The sequence below is a fragment of the Oncorhynchus keta genome, chromosome 25, assembly GCF_023373465.1.
Source record: "Oncorhynchus keta strain PuntledgeMale-10-30-2019 chromosome 25, Oket_V2, whole genome shotgun sequence".
Taxonomy (NCBI): Eukaryota; Metazoa; Chordata; class Actinopteri; order Salmoniformes; family Salmonidae; genus Oncorhynchus; species Oncorhynchus keta.
This window is the reverse complement of record NC_068445.1, coordinates 34,076,354-34,099,172: the sequence shown is the minus strand read 5'-3', so window position 1 is coordinate 34,099,172 and position 22,819 is coordinate 34,076,354. Positions and strand designations below refer to the sequence as shown.

Sequence of the window (22,819 nt, the reverse complement as noted above, 5' to 3'; positions counted from 1 at the left end):
ACACAAATGTTAATTTTCACAAAGTCTACTGCCTCAGTGTCTCTACATATTTTTATAAGATGCTACTATGGAATACTGAAGTATAATTACAAGCATTTCATAAGTGTCCAAGGCTTTAATTGACAATTACATGAAGTTGATGCAGTGTCAATATTTGCAGTGTTGACCCTTCTTTTTCCAAGACCTCTGCAATCCGCCCTGGCATGCTGTCAATTAACTTCTGGACCACATCCTGACTGATGGCAGCCCATTCTTGCATAATCAGTGCTTGGAGTTTGTCAGAATTTGTAGGGTCTTGTTTGTCAACCCGCTTCTTGAGGATTGACCACAAGTTCTCAATGGGGTTAAGGTCTGGGGAGTTTCCTGGCCATGGAACCAAAATATCAATGTTTTGTTCCCCAAGCCACTGAGTTATCACTTTTGCCTTATGGCAAGGTGCTCCATCGTGCTGGACAGGGCATTGTTCGTCACCAAACTGATCCTGGATGGTTGGGAGAAGTTGCTCTTGGAGGATGTGTTCTTTATTCATGGCTGTGTTCTTAGGCAAAATGGTGAGCGAGCCCACTCCCTTGGCTGAGAAGCAACCCCACACATGAATGGTCTCAGGATGCAGGACTGATGGTGGTGCTCACCTAGTCTTTTCCGGACAAGATTTTTTCCGGATGCCCTAAACAATCGAAAAGGGGATTCAGAGAAAATAACTTTACGCCAGTCCTCAGCAGTCCGATCCCTGTTTGCATTGCCCCCCTTCTACGCTGTTGCTACTCTCTATTATCTACAGATAGTCACTTTAATAACTCAACCTACATGTACATGTTACCTCAATTACTTCGACACCGGTGCCCCCGCACATTGACTCTGTACCGGTACCCTCTGTATATAGCCCCACTATTGTTATTTACTGCTGCTGTTTAATTATTTGTTATTCTAAAAACTGCATTGTTGGTTAAGGGATTGTAAGCATTTCGCTGTAAGGTTTCCAGCTGTTGTATTCAGTGCATGTGACAAAAACATTTTGATTTGATTTGAAACCTAGCATCCATTTTAATATCATCCTCCAGTGAGGGTTAGATATGACCAAAAACCACAGATGATCATGTGACATGTCTACCCTTCACTCAAGTCCTAAGTGTTACAGGAGATGAATTTACTTTGTGAACTGAAACTCCCTTGTTTCCTTTAACAGTACACTATTAGAAAAAAGGGTTCCAGAATGTTTTTTTAGCTGTCCTGATAGGAGAACCCTTTTTGGTTCCAGGTAGAACCCGTTTGGGTTCCATGTTGAATTCTCTCTGGAAAGGGTTCTACCTAGAACTGAAAAGGGTCCTTCAAAAGAAAAATAACATTTTAAGATTATAGATAACCTTTATTTCTAAGTGTGTATGGCTGCTGACAAGTGAAGGGAATGGATTGGTGCTCACTTCCGGTAACCCAGCACAGCTTCATTACTGAGAACAGGCTGTACTGAAAGGGTTATACTGTATTTAGAAACCGAGAGATTAAGAAACACACACACATACACGACCAGTGCCGGTGCAATGGTAAACCAACAAGACTCTGTCTGCTAGGAGTAAATATTCATTAGTGCTTGATAAACATACCTGGATGCGGTCGGATGGGTACGGCGGAGTGAAGGTCAGAGGAAACACAACACAATAACAAGGTCACATAATGCACCTCTCCTGGTCACCAGCTAGGATGGTCCCTGGAGGATCTTTTGAGTGGGTGGAAAGTCAAGGTAAATATGGAGACATGCATTAGAAGTGAACAATTTAATTGTAAGAAGTCAGAGTCAATCACTCAGCTCAGACGTCCACCACCAATGTGAAGTAGTGAAAATGGCACCATAGAGCAGTGGTAGTCATTGAGCATCTGGCCTGCAATCCCTTAATTTGCAGCTCGCAGCGATGTTCCTATTCATAATACATAACAATGTTACAATTTCATTTCAATGTGTTTTATGCAGGCCTGAATCACTTCGTGGAATACATCTATTGTTCCCTAGACGGCAGATAGATGGCAGTAGAGCGCAGCTGTTGAACAGAAAGGCCGAAATAGAACGTTTGCCCGAAATAGAACGCAACTGCTCAGCTACAGCAACCAACACATCAGTTGCTACTAGCTAATTTTGGATCGATTTATTGTAAAAAGAAACATATATCTATTGACAAGAAACATATATCTATTGACAATGAAAATGAGGGTCGCAAGAACTAAATGTAAATGAACAACAACGTGACAGCTATGAACTAACAACCACCGGAGAACCAGGATAATCAGGAAGATGGCGGCTGGGAAACGCAGCCAGCTAACGTGGCTAATGTTGTTCCAGGGGCAAAGAGAAGGATATGGTTGATTCAAGAAGAACACAAAGTTTCAAGAGAAATGGACAGACAAGTATTTTTCTGTACTGCATGATGGGACTAGCTCACTTATTTGCCAGAAGGCAGTCAGCTGTTTAAAACGAGCATATTTAGATTGACATTTCCAGTCACACTATGCCCACTTGGACAAAACATATCCGCCACAAAGCAACCTCAGAAACAACCAAATAGCGCAACTCAAAGGACAACAAAAAATGATGGTCAGATCTAGCACTGTTGCAGAGAAAACGACAGAAGCGATATATGAGATTGCTTGGATACTCTCAAGGCCTCAGCCGAAATATTGTATGCTGATTTCACGAACAAGGAAGCTCTTTTAAAGCAAATTAAGGGACTGCAACTCTCAGACTCGACCGTAAGACGCGTAGAAGACAATGGCGAGGACATTGGATTGCGCTTGACGAAAGCACTGATGTAAGTGACATTGCCCAATTATGTGTTTGGGTCATTCAGAGAGGAACTTTTATGTTTGCTGCTCCTTCAAGGACAAACACAAGGAGAGGATATTCTGAAAGTTAGATTTTTTGCTGATAATAATATTGACTGGTCAAATCTGGCATCTGTGTGCACTGATGGTGCCCCAAAAATGCTAGGGAAGGAGAAGGGACTAATAGGCCTGATGAGAAAGAGAGAGGATATTCCCGAATGTGTTGTGGCTAAACTCAAAGACCATGACTTACAGAATGTGATGCAGGAAGTCGTGCGCGTGGTGAACATTATTATTGTGAGGTTACTGAACCACCGGTAATTCCGCGAGTTGCTGGTAGAATACCAGACAGAATTTGGCGACTTGATATTTCATAATGAGATGAGATAGCTGTCTTGTGGCTAAGTTTTGGAAAGATTTCTCTCTCTCCTCCCTCAAATCTGTGAATTTGTTGCATGCAAGGGGAGAGAGGAGCTGGATGATCCACAGTGGATATTAAAGCTGGCTTTGTTAACGGACATGACCTGCCACCTGAAAACGGTGACTCTACAGCTCCAAGGGAAAGCTACATCTCTGGGCAAAATTCTGCGTGTGGTCACAGCTTTTCAGAACTAAATCATCACACTGTTCATACCTGACAAACAGGTTGTTCATTTCCCAAAACTCGGAGCAGTCACCACATCCAACCCAGACATACTGCAACATTTTAGCTATGATGCATTTGTGCATGTGTTGGAAGAGTTGAAGTTGGTGTTTGAGTCAAGGTTCAAGGATAACATGGAGTACAAGAAGTTTTTCAACTTCATTGAGAACCCCTTTCATGTGCCAGTGTCTCTGACCCCAGTCATCACAGCCCTCTGTCCTGACTGTGCTGGAATAGAGAGTGAGATAGTGTCATCTCTGACCCCAGTCATCACAGCCCTCTACTGACCGTAATGGAATAGAGAATGAGATAGTGGAGCTACTGGCAAATTACACCTTGCAAGGTGAACTAAGATCAGGTGTTACCCCTTTCTGGAGCCTTGTGTCAGACAGAGTATCCACTTCTGAAGCAATGTGTGCAAAAGGTGACCATTTTATGTCAGCACTTATTCATGTGAAGCAACATTTTCAACAATGAACATTGTGAAACAAAAACAGAGAAACAGACTGACCAATGCACACTTGGATTGCCTCACAAGGATAGCAACAACAGACTATACATTTCGAATGAATTCAGTCAAGGAGCAGAAGGGACATTTTTGTTCATCCAACTACTGAGGTAACCCTTAATATGGGTCTTATACATGTGATGTAGCCTATTTGATGTGTGCATGTATACATTTGTGATGTGCTGCACATCAAATCGATTGCATGTGCTCTATTGCTCTGAATTTGTTCTTAATTGCTAATATTGGAAGAAAAATAACAAATTAAAGATCTGTGGAGCCCTCTGAATGATTGTCTCCAACCAAATTGGTCACCTTACAAAAACAAATAGTGAGTTACACTGCCATAGAGAGTCATAGACATAGCTTTATTTGATTGGGCATCACCCACTTAAAACAGAAACTGTCTCAATGTAACACACAAGGTTTGGTCTTTACAACAATTTTACAGCGATTGACTTATCACAAATAGAAGAACAGAAAGCCAATGACTACAATATGGATGAAGTAGATTTATGTCAACACTGGATGACTTATAAAGTAAACACACGTAGGTAGATTTATTTTTATACTGTGCATTTCAAGTTTATTACATAGGTATATAATAGTCTCTCAGAGTCAAAGTGAAACATACTTCGTCCCAAACAAAATAGGTCAAATTCTTTTAGTTCTTGAATGTCCTATGACCTGTCATGTTTAACTGTTGCAGTGCAAACAACTCAAGTAGTTATAGTCAGGTCATCCAAAATCAATGAATCCATTGAGAGACAAGCAATATATTTACAAATATCTTTTGATTCATGCACATAGTTAATTAGTTACAAAAAAATAGTTTTACTGTCAGATAGACAAAACATGTATTGGCCATATATTTTGTTAAAACTGAGATATTTCTGTCGAAGCATTTCTTGTGGACAATTCTTGGCATTCATTTTCATTTACAATTAAATGGTGATAAATCCATTACACTTACACTATATACACAAGCTTTTCACATGATATAAAATATAATTTAAGATGAAATCATAATGAAGTCATTGGCACATAGAAATAGTATGAAAATGTTCACAACTCTTTGAACAATACACATAAAACCCACACACTTAAACTCTCCCTCACTCCCTTTCTCAAATTAAAACAGAACTGAAAAAAGTTGGAAATTATCCGTTTACGCACAAGACACATTCAAACAGGTAACATTTCCTTCTTTAGTTCACAATCATAATAGTTTACAAATGTTTCCTCAAAGAATACATTCTCTGGAAAAGAAGCAACAATAATCTTAAGTTGTTTTTTGGAGAAATGAGGGAAAGTGTTTAATACATATGTAATTATGTTCTTGCTTGCATAATGTGTAATAGAAATGTAAGCAAGAACAAAGTGATACAGGTTTTATTCTTTCATTCCTCACGATGCTGCAAGTGCCACATCAAATATGATTTGCCTTCCTCGATGAGCATTTACAGTTTGTCCCAAATAGGTGCAAAGCATGTGAAACATCTTTCTACTAGATGGAATGCAAAAAAAGCAGGCAAGCACCTGAATAGAAGTAGAGCAACAGACAGTTAATCTATTCTAATATAATCAATTCTATATAAATGAATGAACACAAGAATGAGATGAGCTCACAGTCTACACATCTTTCAAAACAGAAGGTCAATGATTTACAAGAAGATTAACTCATGTGCAGGGAGAAGGCAACAATATACGTACTGTGATGACGGGAACGATTCTGAGGGAAAAAAAATAGTCAGAATATCCTAGATTTGACCTTCTAAAGAGGTCAAAAAACTTTTGCTCTGCAAAATTCAATTGTGGCAACCTAAGTGAATTGTGTATGCCAAGCAAGTTTAGTATGCCAAGTACATTTGTATGCCATACGTGAGTACTTGACATGCGAATCAGGTTGACGACCATAAACTGTATTACTTGCACCAATGAAGATGAGTTTTGATGAAGCTTGACCATCACGGTCACTAAAATACGAACAACATTAATTTCGTAGAATACTCTAATAAGCTAGTCTTATCCTCACAAGAAGTGGAAAGGCCAGGAACATTGCTTGTGTGATCAGAGGATGGAAGCAGTTATCGTCACAGCAGATGTGAAGCGAAGCAAAGAGAAGTGTCATTAAAAAACAATTGCCCTTTTGACCCCCAGAAAATATAAAACCAAAAGTTTCTCTCACCGAGCAATCAAGTCCATTCTCCCTCCTCTGTCTTCTCCTCCCTCCACCTCTCCCTCCTCCGTCTTCTCCTCCCTCCACCTCTCCCTCCTCCGTCTTCTCCTCCCTCCACCCCCCCCCATCCTCTACCTTCCTTTCTCCACCTCTCCCCCCTCCCTCCCTCTACCTACACCATCTCTCCCTCCCCTCTCGCTCGCTCCCTCCCTCTCTGTCAACTACTGTAGCCCTAGAAGAGTCAGAGGACCGCCTCTCTTCCTAAAAATGAATACCAAAGAGAAAGAGTGAGAGAGCGAGCGCAGCCTCACATGGCTGAGGATTGAACTCTAAACCACCCCGTCGGTTAGTCTCAGGTGGCGTTTTCTTCCTCGTCTTCCATATGGTAGTTGAGAGTGATGACAGCACTGACGAAGTCTCCCAGCTCTACGAAGTCAGCTGTGATGATGTTGATGCCGCTCTCTCCCGGCCTCTGGGCACGGATCCACAGCATCATACTTGGAAGAGCCCTGCAGGGGAAAACATGCAGACACCTGCATCACTGTCTTTTGTGAATTCTAAGTGTTATACTTAGCCACTGAAAAGGATGGGGGTAAGGAGAGAGAGAAACTGTCCTCAGGTGGGTTCAGAGGTGGCTGTTTTGTTTTGAGTGGTTCCGACCCCTTGAGTTTTTCCACATTTTGTTACATCAGAGAAAACATATTGGGTGAAAAGCCAGATATGTTTCCTCCTGCCACAACCTGAAGGACGGCCATTGAAAAGTGCAATGTCAATAATATTTGCCTTCGTAACTTGCGATGTGGCTTCTCAGTCATGTTGTGACTGGCCTACTACGGATTTAATCTATTATTATTATTCTCATTAATATTGTTGTAAATACAATATATTAATATTGTTGTAAATACTATATTTGTGTAACGTCTGCTTCCAACTCACATCCTCAAACACGTAGATCCCCTGAACGCAGCTCACTCTCCAGATCCCAATCACCTGAATTCTAATCACCTGTTCACACACCTGTATGTCATTATCACACACTATTTAGTTCAGTTCTTTGCACCCCATCACTGAGGTATTGTTTGTTTTGTGACACGTTTTTCAGAGCGCTGGTTTCCCCGTGAGTTACTCCTCCTGTGTATGATAGTGAGGCAGGCATAAACTAACGACACCTTTTGCCAATTCCCTGCCTGTACTTTAGCCTATGGGATTTCCTGTTATCTACCTCTTGACTGATCTCCCGGACTACATTATTAGCCTTTTCCCTGCCTGTACTGTTTCCCTTTTGGACCCCCTGTGTATGACCACCTGCCTCCTCCTGTGGTCCTTCGCAATAAACACCTGCTGCACCCTGCGCTTTAAACTAGCTCTCTGTCTCCCCTCGTGTTCATTACAATTTGACCATTTTCCTGTCCTGCTAGCCATTCAAAATGTAACGATTACTTTTGGATGTCAGAGTAAAAAGTACAGAATTTTCTTTAGGAATGTAGTGAAGTAAAAGTTGCATTTGTCAAAAATCTAAATAGTAAAGTACAGATACCCCAAAAAACTACTTATGCAGTACTTTAAGGTATTTTTACACCACTGATAAGTTAGGGCTACAGCGACTGCTAGGACAGATGTCCCAGCTGCAACTCCAATTTGCACTGAGAGGTGTGAAAGCCCTTGAACCCAACAATGGAAACAGAATCATAACCTCCCCCTCCCAAATGCAGAGGCCTCTGAGGCCCTCTGCCCCATGGCTTCCTTACCTCCCAGTGCAGAGCTCGTCAGGGACAATCCAGAGACACAATTTGCAGACTGCTAACATACTGGGAAGATTAACCAATACAATTTTCCACAGACATTCCCCTGGCATGGCACACAGTTATACGAGCACACTACCTCTCCGTCGGGAAAGGATATTGGCAGGGGGGGGGATTAGAATAACATCATCACGCCTGCCCAGACCCACCTGTTCTCACCTGCTCTCCGCCACATATCTGCTAATTGCACCATTTCTCTCCGTCACCGATGCGCTTTCAATGTTTAGATAATGAAGCGTACGATTGTTCCATTGTCTTAATGATGGAGGATTGTTTGATTTACAGTTAAGTATCCGTTTTTTTCAAGAAAATTAACGAGGAGAGTATCGTGCAACCCATCGGGTATCTCATAGCCCCCTCAGATAACGTCTTGAAGTATGCAGACAGATTAAAAAGTAAAATTACATAGTAATATTTCTGACAGCCAATGTTCTAACTCCAACCATAACTTTTGGGCTTTATAGCATTCCCAGAAGGCACGTCTTATGGACTCATTGTTGGGTTTACACTTAAGACAGAACTGTCGCTGTGCTGGATCTGAAAATATCTACATTTAACAGTCCAAAATTGCCTTTTAATGCTGTTATTAATGTAAATGTATGCCTTTAGTTTTCATATGTGATCCAGTTGATCAGTGTATTCTGAAAAGCTCTCCAACGATTGTTACATAGTGTTGTGTTTTATAGGAGTGATAGTTTTTTTTCTTCCATATTGGTATAGTGTTCTTAACTATGAAGTTGTTAATATTCTTAACTTTATTCTTTGAAAACAGACACGTGAAAACATTCTGGGAGGTGAGCATGTGCATCTTCAATATGTACCCATTGTTCCTATTAAGTGCGTTTAACAATATGTCTCAAGTAAAAGCCTTGGCTGGCAAGTTAAAGTTAACTTTTCGGTTCATATAGCATTATGAGATGAAAGGGAGTTCCATGCAATAATGGCTCTATATTATACTGTATGATCACTTTAATTTGTTCTGGTTTGTGAAAAGGACTGTGAAGACCCCTGGTGGCATGTCTGATGGGGTAAGTGTGTGTCAGAGCTGTGTGTAAGTTGACTATGCAAACCATTTGGACATTTCAACTCATTATTCTTTCTTATAAAAAGCAGTAGTGATGCAGTCAGTCTCTCCTCAACTCTCAGACAAGAGAGACTGGCATGCATAGTATTTATGAATGATTACAATGAAGAGCAAGACATTCCGCTTTGTCCTGGGCCAGCTGCAGCTTAACTAGGTCTTTCTTTGCAGCACTTAACCACATGACTGGACGATAATCAAGATAAGACAGAACTAGAGCCTGCAGGACTTTGTGGAATGTGGTGTCAAAAAAAGCAGATAGTATTATGAAACCCTCCACATCTTTACAACTTTTGAATCTATATGTTTTGACCATGAGTTTACAATCTAAGAAATGTAGTCTCAACGTCATCAACAGTCACACCACTCATTACCAGATTCATCCTATGTCTAGAGTTTAGGGAATGAGTTGTACCAAATACAATGTTCTTGGTTTTAGAGATGTTCAGGACCAGTTTATCACTGGCCACCCATTCCAAAACTGACTGCAACTCCTTGTTAAGTGTTTAAGTGACTTCATTAGCTGTGTGTGTGTGTGTGTGTGTGTGTGTGTGTGTGTGTGTGTGTGTGTGTGTGTGTGTGTGTGTGTGTGTGTGTGTGTGTGTCCCACCATCTCTTTTCAGTCTTATGTTCCAACATTAAACTTTTTTTTACATTGGATACAAGTATAAAGTCCAGGCTTCAAATCATACACCATACAACTTTACAAAATAAAAACATACAATGCTTTCTTTACTTATTTGTTTGTTCATGCATAAATGCAATGGCTCACTGTTCACCCAATTTGCCAATGAAGTAATAATTAAAATAATTGGCAACATCAAATGGTTTGGTGATGAGTTGAATTTGTCTTTATGCCCAACAATTTCATTTAAAGTACTCCAAATGTGTTTTTCCATCATTCTTTATATCACTGATATTGGCTTCACAATACAGTTATTTTTGTTTAGTTTAATCACATAATTTCTCAACTTGCAGTTAGTCGGCCACTCAGATGTGCAGCCAGACTTAGCCATTATTTTTGCCCCATCTCTTTCAACCATACAGCTTTTCAATTCCTCATCAATCCATGGAGCTTCAACAGTTCTAACAGTCAGTTTCATAACAGGTTCATTTGAATAAATAATTGGAAGAAGCAATTTCATAAATTCATCAAGTGCAAATTCTGGATGCTCCTTATTAATCACATCAGACCAACACATATTTTTTTACATCATGGACATCAGACACAGCAAAAAAAATTGTATGATCTCTTATACATTATTTTAGGCCCAGCTTTTGGAACTGTGTCTCTCCTAGATATAACCACTATATTGTGATCACCACATCCAATGGGTACAGATGCAGTAGAACTCTGCACTAGCTGTATTAGTAAACATGTGATCACCACATCCAATGGGTACAGATGCAGTAGAACTCTGCACTAGCTGTATTAGTAAACATGTGATCACCACATCCAATGGGTACAGATACAGTAGAACTCTGCACTAGCTGTATTAGTAAACATGTGATCACCACATCCAATGGGTACAGATACAGTAGAACTCTGCACTAGCTGTATTAGTAAACATGTGATCACCACATCCAATGGGTACAGATACAGTAGAACTCTGCACTAGCTGTATTAGTAAACATATGATCACCACATCCAATGGGTACAGATACAGTAGAACTCTGCACTAGCTGTATTAGTAAACATGTGATCACCACATCCAATGGGTACAGATACAGTAGAACTCTGCACTAGCTGTATTAGTAAACATGTGATCACCACATCCAATGGGTACAGATACAGTAGAACTCTGCACTAGCTGTATTAGTAAACATGTGATCACCACATCCAATGGGTACAGATACAGTAGAACTCTGCACTAGCTGTATTAGTAAACATGTGATCACCACATCCAATGGGTACAGATACAGTAGAACTCTGCACTAGCTGTATTAGTAAACATGTGATCACCACATCCAATGGGTACAGATACAGTAGAACTCTGCACTAGCTGTATTAGTAAACATGTGATCACCACATCCAATGGGTACAGATACAGTAGAACTCTGCACTAGCTGTATTAGTAAACATGTGATCACCACATCCAATGGGTACAGATACAGTAGAACTCTGCACTAGCTGTATTAGTAAACATGTGATCACCACATATGGATGTTATTTTCCTATAGTGTTTGTAAACACCCTGTCAAGTTGATTAAAAACCTGAACCAGATTACAGGCACTGGTTACAGTGAGAAGCTTCCTCTTGAGCTGACCTCTGTTTACATCACATACACTGAACAATATGAAGCAGATCTACAGTGGCTTTCTGAATGTTCTGATGATAGCAAGTTAATGATTTCATGAACATTATTTCTGAGGCTATATTAATATGAGCCATTTTCAGCACTTTCCTGGGTAGTTTCTCAGAGATACAGTCGTGGCCAAAAGTTGAGAATTACACAAATGTTAATTTTCACAAAGTCTACTGCCTCAGTGTCTCTACATATTTTTATAAGATGCTACTATGGAATACTGAAGTATAATTACAAGCATTTCATAAGTGTCCAAGGCTTTAATTGACAATTACATGAAGTTGATGCAGTGTCAATATTTGCAGTGTTGACCCTTCTTTTTCCAAGACCTCTGCAATCCGCCCTGGCATGCTGTCAATTAACTTCTGGACCACATCCTGACTGATGGCAGCCCATTCTTGCATAATCAGTGCTTGGAGTTTGTCAGAATTTGTAGGGTCTTGTTTGTCAACCCGCTTCTTGAGGATTGACCACAAGTTCTCAATGGGGTTAAGGTCTGGGAGTTTCCTGGCCATGGAACCAAAATATCAATGTTTTGTTCCCCAAGCCACTGAGTTATCACTTTTGCCTTATGGCAAGGTGCTCCATCGTGCTGGACAGGGCATTGTTCGTCACCAAACTGATCCTGGATGGTTGGGAGAAGTTGCTCTTGGAGGATGTGTTCTTTATTCATGGCTGTGTTCTTAGGCAAAATGGTGAGCGAGCCCACTCCCTTGGCTGAGAAGCAACCCCACACATGAATGGTCTCAGGATGCAGGACTGATGGTGGTGCTCACCTAGTCTTTTCCGGACAAGATTTTTTCCGGATGCCCTAAACAATCGAAAAGGGGATTCAGAGAAAATAACTTTACGCCAGTCCTCAGCAGTCCGATCCCTGTACCTTCTGCAGAATATCAGTCTGTCCCTGAAGTTTTTCCTGGGGAGAAGTGGCTTCTTTGCTGCCCTTCTTCACACCAGGCCATCCCCCAAAAGTCTTTGCCTCACTGCGCGTGCAGATGCCTGCTGCCATTCCTGAGCAAGCTCTGTACTGGTGGTGCCCCGATACCGCAGCTGAATCAACTTTAGGAGACGGTCCTGGTGCTTGGACTTTCTTGGGCGCCCTGAAGCATTCTTCACAACAATTGAACCGCTCTCCTTGAAGTTCTTGATAATCCGATAACTGGTTGATTTAGGTGCAATCTTACTGGCAGCAATATTCTTGCCTGTGAAGACCTTTTCGTGCAAAGCAATGATGACGGCATGTGTTTCCTTGCAGGTAACCATGGTTGACAGAGGAAGAACAGTGATTCCAAGCAACCAGACTCCTTTTTAAGCTTCCCGTCTGTTATTTTTACTCAATCAACATGACAAAGTGATCTCCAGCCTTGTCCTCATCAACACTCACACCTGTGTTAACGAGAGAATCACTGACATGTCAGCTGGTCCTTTTGTGGCAGGGCTGAAATACAGTGGAAATGTTTTTTTAGGGACTTTGCAATTAATTGCATCTCATCTGATCACTCTTCATAACATTCTGGAGTATATGCAAATTTACATCATACAAACTGAGGCAGCAGACTTTGTGAACATTTATATTTGTGTCCTTCTCAAAGCTTTTGGCCACGACTGTAAACATAATATGGAAAAGAACAAACAAACCAAGAGAAAAAAAAACATTCAGCAGCTGCAAGGGTTGAAGCTACGAACACTTTGGCTGAAATAATGGCAAGATTGTGGGAACATCGTTCCATTTAAATACATTGCCTTGCAAAGGTATTTCATCCCTCTTGGCGTTTTTCTTATTTTGTGGCATTACAACTTGTAATTTAAATGGATTTTTATTTGGATTTCAAATAATGGACATACAAAATAGTCCAAATTCGTGAAGTGAAAAACAAAAAGTGGGAGAAAAATGAAAAGTTGTACGTGCATATGTATTCCTCCCTTTGCTATGAAGCCCCTAAATAAGATCTAGTAGAACCAATTACCTTCAGACGTCACATAATTAGTTAAATAAAGTCCATCTGCGTGGAATCTAAGTGTCACATGATCTCAGTATATATACACACGTACGTATGTATGTACGTACATACACATACATACTGCTCAATAAAATTAAGGGAACACTAAAATAACACATCCTAGATCTGAATGAAAGAAATATTCTTATTAAATACTTTTTTCTTTAAATAGTTTAATGTGCTGACAACAAAATCACAAAAAAATTATCAATGGAAATCAAATGTATCAACCCATGGAATGTCTGGATTTGGAGTCACACTCAAAATTAAAGTGGAAAACCACACTACAGGCTGATCCAACTTTGATGTAATGTCCTTAAAACAAGTCCAAATGAGGCTCATTAGTGTGTGTGGCCTCCACGTGCCTGTATGACCTCCCTACAACACCTGGGCATGCTCCTGATGAGGTGGCGGATGGTCTCCTGAGGGATCTCCTTACAGACCTGGACTAAAGCATCCGCCAACTCCTGGACAGTCTGTGGTGCAACGTGGCGTTGGTGGATGGAGCGAGACATGATGTCCCAGATGTGCTCAATTGGATTCAGGTCTGGGGAACGGGCGGGCCAGTCCATAGCATCAATGCCTTCCTATTGCAGGAACTGCTGACACACTCTAGCCACATGAGGTCTAGCATTGTCTTGCATTAGGAGGAGCCCAGGGCCAACCGCACCAGCATATGGTTTCACAAGGGGTCTGAGGATCTCATCTCGGTACCTAAGGGCAGTCAGGCTACCTCTGGCGAGCACATGGAGGGCTGTGTGGCCCCCCAAAGAAATGCCACCCCATGACTGACCCACCGCCAAACCGGTCATGCTGGAGGATGTTGCAGGCAGCAGAACGTTCTCCACGGCATCTCCAGACTGTCACATGTGCTCAGTGTGAACCTGCTTTCATCTGTGAAGAGGACAGGGAGCCAGTGGCGAATTTGCCAATCTTGGTGTTCTCTGGCAAATGCCAAACGTCCTGCACGGTGTTGGTCTGTAAGCACAATCCCCACCTGTGGACGTCGGTCCCTCATACCACCCTCGTGGAGTCTGTTTCTGACCGTTTGAGCAGACATGCACATTTGTGGCCTGCTGGAGGTCATTTTGCAGGGCTCTGGCAGTGCTCCTCCTTGCACTAAGGTGGAGGTAGCGGTCCTGCTGCTGGGTTGTTGCCCTCCTACGGCCTCCTCCACATCTCCTGATGTACTGGCCTGTCTCCTGGTAGCGCCTCCATGCTCTGGACACTACGCTGACTGACACAGCAAACCTTCTTGCCACAGCTCGCATTGATGTGTCATCCTGGATGAGCTGCACTACCTGAGCCACTTGTGTGAGTTGTAGACTCAGTCTCATGCTACCACTAGAGTGAAAGCACCGCCAGCATTCAAAAGTGACCAAAACATCAGCCAGGAAGCATAGGAACTGAGAAGTGGTCTGTGGTTATCACCTGCAGAACCACTCCTTTATTGGGGGTGTCTTGCTAATTGCCTATAATTTCCACCTGTTGTTTATTCCATTTGCACAACAGCATGTGAAATTTATTGTCAATCAGTGTTGCCTCCTAAGTGGACAGTTTGATTTCACAGAAGTGTGATTGACTTGGAGTTACGTTGTGTTGTTTAAGTGTTCCCTTCATTTTTTTGAGCAGTGTATACACAGACACACACACACAGACACACAGACACACACACACACACACACACACACACACACCTGTACTTAAAGGCCCCAGAGTCTGCAACACCACTAAGCAAGCGGCACCATGAAGACCAAGGAGCTCTCCAAACAGGTCAGGGACAAAGTTGTGGAGAAGTACAGATCAGGGTTGGGTTATGAGAAAATATCAGAAACTTTGAACATCCTACGGAGCACCATTAAATCCAGTATTTAAAAAAATGGAAATAATATGGCACCACAACAAACCTGCAAAAAGAGGGCCGCCCACCAAAAGTCACAGACCAGGCAAGGAGGGCGTTAATCAGAGAGGAAACAAAGAGACCCAAGATAACCCTGAAGGAGCTGCAAAGCTCCACAGCTGAGATCAGAGTACCTGTCCATAAGTCCATTAAGTCATACACTCCACAGAGCTTGGCTTTGTAGAAGAGTGGCCAGAAAAAAGACATTGCTATAAGAAAAAAATAAGCAAACACGTTTGGTGTTCACCAAATGCATGTGGAAGACTCCCCAAACATATGGAAGAAAATACTCTGGTCAGATGAGACTAAAATGTAGCTTTTTGGTCTTCAAGGAAAATGCCATGTCTGGCACAAACCGTACACCTCTCATCACCCTGAGAACCCTATCCCCACAGTCAAGCATGGTAGTGGCAGCATCATGCTGTGGGGATTTTTTTCATCGTCAGGGACTGGTAAACTGGTCAGAATTGAAGGATGGTGCTAAATACAGGGAAATCTTGAGGGAAACCTGTCAGTCATCCAGAGATTTAAGAGTGGGACGTAGGTTCACCTTCCAGCAGGACTTTAAACCTAAGTAAACTGCTAAAGCAACATTCGAGTGGTTTAACCTCTTGGGGCAGTATTTCATTTCTCGATGAAAAACGTTCCCGTTTTAAACAAGATATTTTGTCACGAAAAGATGCTCGACTATGCATATAATTGACAGCTTTGGAAAAAAAACACTGACGTTTCCAAAACTGCAAAGATATTGTCTGTGAGTGCCACAGAACTAATGTTACAGGCAAAACCAAGATGAAATTTCATACAGGAAGTGAGCCAGATTTTGGAGGTGCTGTGTTCCAATGTCTCCTTATATGGCTGTGAATGCGCAAGGAATGAGCCTACAATTTCTGTCGCTTCCCCAAGGTGTTTGCAGCATTGTGACGTATTTGTAGGCATATCATTGGAAAATTGACCATAAGAGACTACATTTACCAGGTGTCCGCTCGGTGTCCTCCGTCGAAACTATTGCGTAATCTCCAGGTGCATGCATTTTTCCATTTTGAACAGAGGAGAAACCAAACTGCAACGAGTGATTTATCATCGAATAGATATGTGAAAAACCCCTTGAGGATCGATTCTAAACAACGTTTGCCATGTTTCTGAACATTTGCTATCTAACTGAGAGTCTCCTCATTGAAAACATCCAAATTTCTTCAAAGGTAAATGATTTTATTTGAATGCTTTTCTTGTTTTTGTGAAAATGTTGCCTGCTGAATGCTATGCTTAATGCTATGCTAGCTATCAATACTGTTACAAATGCTTGTGTAGCTATGGTTGAAAATCATTTTTTGAAAATCTGAGATGACAGTGTTGTTAACAAAATGCTAAGCTCGTGAGCCAATATATTTATTTCATTTGCGATTTTCATGAATAGTTAACGTTGCATTATGGTAATGAGCTTGAGGCTATAATTACGCTCCCGGATACGGATTGCTCGTCGCAACAGGTTAAGAGGAAACATTTAAATGTCTTGGAATGGCCTAGTCAAAGTCCAGACCTCAATCCAATTGAGAATCTGTGGTATGACTTAAAGATTGCTGTACACCAGCAGAACCCATCCAACTTGAAGGAGCTGGAGCAGTTTTGCCTTGAAGAAATATCCCAGTGGATAGATGTACCAAGCTTATGGAGACATACCAAGAGACTTGTAGCTGTAATTTCTGAAAAAGGTGGATCGACATAGTATTGACTTTTTGGGGGGTAAATATTTGTGCACCCTCAAATTATTATTTTTTTTCTTATTTTTTTCTTGTTTGCTTCACAAAAAAAATGTTTTGCATCTTCAAAGTGTTAGGCATGTTTTGTACATCATATGATACAATCTCCCCCCAAAATAAATTTTAATTCCAGGTAGTAAGGCAACAAAACATGAAAAATGCCGATGGGGTGAATACTTTCACAAGCTACTGTAGATCAGCTTTCATATTGTTGAGTAACTGGATAAAGTTATTATACAGTTGAAGTCGGAAGTTTACATACACTAACACGAACTCAAACCGGCTGTGCGCGTGTGCCATCGTGCATACATTTATTTTGTCCCCCTACACGATCACGACACGCAGGTTAAAATATCAAAACAAACTCTGAACCAATGACATTCATTTGGGGACAGGTCAAAAAGCATTAAACATGTATGGCCATTTAGCTAGTTAGCTTGCTAGCTAATTTGTCCTGGGATATAAACATTGAGTTGTTAATTTACCTGAAATGCACAAGGTCTTCTACACTGACAATTAATACACACATAAAACGGCCAACCGAATAATTTAGTCATCTCTCGTCATCTCTCCTCCTTCCAGGCTTTTTCATCTTTGAAATTACATGGTAATTGGCATCTACACTTTTACCAAGACAACCGGCAAAACATTTCGTCTTTCAATCACCCACGTGGGTATAACCAATGAGGAGATGGCACGTGGGTACCTGCTTCTATAAACCAATGAGGAGCTGGGAGAGGCAGGACTTTCAGTGCGATCTGCGTCAAATAGAAAGGAGTTCTATTTTAGCCCTTGGCATCACAGACGCGCGTGAGCAGTGTGGGTGCAATAATATAATAACATGGATTTCTACATTTATTTTGTGACACTCGCGCTCGCGACATATCTGGTCTGGTCAGCATGTTAGGTTGGAGCCATTAAAACTAGTTTTTCAACCACTCCACAAATTTCTTGTTAACAAACTATAGTTTTGGCAAGTCGGTTGGGACATCTACTTTGTGCATGACAAGTAATTTTTCCAACAATTGTTTACAGACAGATTATGTCACTGGAGGCAGGGGGATGTGGATGTGTTGTTGAGAGGGGAGAAAAGTCTCGGGCGACTCTATAGTTAGAGCAGTTACACTCAGAGAACCACTTCTCTTGTTAGATTACTTTTCTGTTTAGACAGGGGAGAGAGAGGACATCACTCAGTCCTCTCAACCAACTGGCATTGTTCTATTGTCAGATACATTGTTCTGCACACCTTCACCCCCTGACATGTTGGCTGGATTCACAACAAGTGTAGCTTTAATTTGGTATCTTACATGTGTGATTTCATGAAAGTTTGATTTTTATAGTAATTTATTTGAATTTGGCGCTCTGCATTTTCACTGGCTTTTGGCCAGGTGGGACGCCGGCGTCCCACATATCCCAGAGAGGTTAATTATATATCCAAGGTTTTAGAGTATTCCTAAAATATTTTTAGGAACGGAGGCATTGAGTTTTTAATATTGATCAGGTATATCAGGAGACCATCAGCAAATAAGTTTAGTTTATATTAAATGTTTACCAATAATGATATCCGAACATTTGGGTTCAGTCCAATTCTTTCTGCAAGTGGTTCAAATGTCATTGCAAACAAAAGGGGGGAATCCCTGCCTATAGGCCCTTTCTAAAGAACTTCCATCAGATAATGTCTTGTTTATATTTTTGCTTTATAATATTTGTATTAAATATATTTCAGATGGACAGTTTTGAAATGAAGAGGCCATTCAAGATGGTCGAAAGCCTTTTCGGCATCTACAGCAATTATTGCTGAATCTATATCTTGTTTTTTAGCGTATTGTATTGTACCGAAACATGTTTTGTATTTGTACATTTCTATTTTAAGTTGGCGAGGGCACTAGAACAGTCTGCAGCACCCGGTCTCACCCTACTGTTTGCAGATTATCTGGTGCTTCTGTCCCCAACCAAGGAGGGTCAACAGCAGCACCTAGATCTTCTGCACAGATTCGGTCAGACGTTAACCCATTGCCCTCTATGGTTGTGTGATCTGGGGTCCACTCACCAACCAATAATTCACAAAATGGGACAAACATATTTTCTTCAACGTTTACTTTACCAGGCAAGTCAGTTAAGAATAAATTCTTATTCATAATAACGGCCTACCCTGGCCAAACCCTAACCCAGACGATGCTGGGCCAATTGTGCGCCGCCCTATGGGACTCCCAATCCAAACCGGTGGTGATACAGCCCAGGATCAAACCAGGGTCTGTAGTGACGCCTCTAGCACTGAGATAAAGTGCCTTAGACCGCTGCGCCACTTGGGAGCCCCAAAATTGAGAGACTGCATGCAGAATTCTGCAAAAATATACTGTGTACAACGCAAAACCCCAAACAATGCATGCAGAGCAGAATTAGGATTATACCCACTAGTTATCAAAATCCAGAAAATAGTTGATAAATTCTACAACCACGTAAACGGAAGCGATGCCCACACATTCCACCACAAAGCCCTCACCTACAGAGAGATTAACCTAGAGAAGAGTCTCCTGAGCCAGCTGGTTCTGGAGCTCTGAAGAAAACACATTTGGACAAAACCAAATTATGAGAAAGTGAAAATAACTATTTGACATACTGGAAAGAATCAACCACAACAAAATTGCAAAATGGAATGATATCTGGCCCTAAACAGAGAGTACACAGTGGCAGAATACCTGACCACTGTGACTGACCACAAATTACAAACACTCTTGACTATGTACAGACTCAGTGAGTATAGACTTGCTATTGAGAAAGGCCACCATAGGCAGACCTGGCCCTTGAGAGAAGACAGGAAATGTGCCCACTGCCAACAAAATGAGATGTAAACTGAGCTGCACTTCCTAACCTCCTGACATATGTATCACAATAGACACATATGTGACGTGCTTCACTACTTCACAGGGAAAAAAAACATTTTTTTTAAATCAAAATGTGTTTTATTTTGGCAGAGATACATTCTGGAACATGCCAACTATTATGTGCTTTAATGACAAACTCGTATGCCATCTGTAAATACAAATCAAATTGTTCAATTACGAGCCTAGTTGGTTTAGCCACTGAGAAATTCATTAACCTTCCCGCTAGCCATGATTGGCTGAGATAATGAGTGGGCTGGACATGCCAAGAGATGAGTTTGGATTGGTCTGCTATGTAGCACGCATCTGTCTACGAGCTGGTCTGTATGTGTAAGTAATCCTTTCTAACTCTCCTTTTTTTTTTTAAAAGATGTCACGTAGTAGAACTGCATAAGTGTTTCTCTCCACTTTCTGGAAGACCGAGTTTTGAAATCAGTGGAATTAGAGTATGATAGCTAAGGAGAAAATTATGGCGTTTGATTACACCGAGACACACAGACACACACAGAGACACACAGAGACACACAGAGACACACAGAGACACACAGAGACACACAGAGACACACAGAGACACACTAACCTTTCTGTAATGGTCTCCCTCAGTCCGCTAGCCACTCCTTTCATGACAGTGCTGGCCTTAGGTGTCAGGACCACTTGGGAGACAAAGAATGTTCCCTTCCTCCTACAATCACACAAATCACATCCAACCTTACTATACAGCCACAAGTAAAGATGCAATAAGTGCTTTTCCCTGTTTAAGTCACCACACTATCCAGGAAAAGACAGGGTGAAATATAAAGGAACAGTCAGACCTGCGGTCAGCCACAGAGGCCTGGAGGAACTGGATCAGCTTGTCAGGGTCAGTGGTGTTGGCCCAGGGAGCAGGCATCATCTGACCCGGCCACAGGAAGGGCACCTCCAGGGCCATAGGACTATGATAGAACACCAATACCTGGTACTCATTCTCCCACAGGTACTGGAGACTCACCTAGAGGAAGGGAGAGAAAGGTTTGTCTTTAGGAAACTTCCAGAGCCATAGTGGGAGCAGATTCGCTCTGTAGAGTGATCAATAGCCGGCACAGCCACAAAGCAACTCTAACCTTAACCACACTGCTAACCCAAATACTTCAGCCAATTTTGACTTTGCAACTGGCTTATCTTGGGCGAAATCGCTCAGTGCTCCAGGACCAGACTCATCACAATAAACATCAACCTGTATATTGGACACTATGCTCTTGAGGGAGCACAGAGATTGAAAGTGTTTGTTTGTACAGTAGAGCATCTTACCTCCTGAGCGAAGACAACAGGGCAGAGTTTCTCCCCAAACACATCCCTCAGCATTGAGACCAGCTTCTCATGGTGCATGTTCTGAACCCCGTAGAAGTGGTTAAAGTCCAGGAACACCACCTCTCTGGCATGGGCCGACAGGAACGAGCTGATCTGCTCCAGGCCTTCTCTCACCTGGAAGGACAACCCAACACACACCCCAAAGGAGAGCAGAGAGAGTGTCAGACCAGTCATACTCAGGAACGTCAGGAACATCTGGTAAAATAAAGTTACAGGGATGGGTTCTATTCACCGTGGCGCTGAAGAGACCGTGAGCGAAGAAGAGTTCATTGTCTGGGTCTCGGGGCTTGGTGGAGATGCGCAGGTCAAAGAAGCGGACGCCGGCCTCCAGCTGGCTGGAGAAGTTCATGGTCTGAGTGGCGAGCCATTTGCGCATCAGCTTCTTGGCCACCGTGCCGAAGACTGACACAAAGTTCTGGACGGCATCAGTCTGCTCAGGACCAACCGGAGAGGACTCATCTATGTAGAAACTGAACGAATCATGTGAACCTGGGGGGGAATACAGGTTATAGTGGAGGTGTTCAGAACAATAGAACAATGCCAGTTGGTTGAGAGGACTGAGTGATGTCTTCTCTCTCTCTCCCCTGTCTAAACAGAAAAGTAATCTAACCAGAGAAGTGGTTGAGTGTAACTGCTCTAACTATAGAGTCAGCCCAATACTTTTCTCCCCTCTCAACAACATAACCACAGCCAGCCCAATGTGACTGTTTACCCAGAAAAACAAATAAATTAATAGAGAAACCCACAGTGGACCCCACAGGGTCAGGCTACAGTACACTGTCAGCCCTATCTAAAGCCCTTGGCAACAGAGACAGTTATCCAAGAGGAGGGCTGGCTACCCTTGGCCCAAAGAGCAAACCTTCTCCAGGCACAGCAACCACACAAGAACCCCAGACACACACAGACCAGAAAGTGACCCTAACCCAAAAGCACAGAGAAAACCTCACAGGCAACCACAAAAGTAACAGCGCAATGAAAGCCACATCACAACTTATGACCCCAAAGTGTGAGCAGAAGCATCACTCAACCAAACAGGACAGAGACGTCGGTGGCTGAATTTACAGCAGAGAAAATGCCAGAGCAAATCTACCAATCACAAACACCACGTCTTTAACAGTCACAATAACAACACGGCAGGCCGTACAATGACCTCAGAGTCAGTCAAGATAGTGACCGTAACCAGAGCAGACAGCTCTAGGGGTCAACCAACAGCAGCACAAAGTTGTCCACACGGTCTCATAGCCCAGAGAGGGATCTTCAGTAACCACAACAGAGATGACTGCAGACTCAACCACACTACAGGGCTGACCTGCACACCAGGGCTGACCCGCACCACAGGGCTGACCTGCACCACAGGGCTGACCACACTGTCACAAAGCCCAAAGTTAACTCGACCACAACAGACGGTCACCGTAGCTCAAACATCAGTCAGCCAGCCAGCTGACCCTTAAAAAGTCACAAGAGAGATTACAACAGTCAACCTCTCCACAGGCACTGAACACAGAGAGAGACCGTCATCCTACACAGACACACACACTTGACTGCACTGTCTACACATCAACCACACAGTCGGCATTGTTCTAAGTTCCCATTTAGCAATGT

The 22,819-nt window shown here is 42.2% G+C and overlaps 1 protein-coding gene across 2 annotated transcripts in view; it reads right to left on the bottom strand.

Annotated features, from left to right (window-relative positions):
• Window positions 1–22,819, bottom strand: part of LOC118357953 (PI-PLC X domain-containing protein 3-like) — an 81,936-nt gene that overhangs the window by 5,709 nt on the left and 53,408 nt on the right. Inside the window, exons 2-6 of one of the 2 annotated variants that reach the window (XM_035735258.2) lie at window positions 21,450–21,706; window positions 21,158–21,331; window positions 20,683–20,858; window positions 20,451–20,552; window positions 6,316–6,647 (exon numbers count right to left, since the gene is read on the bottom strand). In XM_035735258.2, coding sequence (XP_035591151.1) covers window positions 6,491–6,647; window positions 20,451–20,552; window positions 20,683–20,858; window positions 21,158–21,331; window positions 21,450–21,706 — 866 coding nt within the window. In that variant the 3' untranslated portion in view covers window positions 6,316–6,490. Of the gene's footprint in view, window positions 1–6,315; window positions 6,648–20,450; window positions 20,553–20,682; window positions 20,859–21,157; window positions 21,332–21,449; window positions 21,707–22,819 lie in introns of those variants that run through there. The other variant, XM_052479138.1, reaches the window with a different exon arrangement.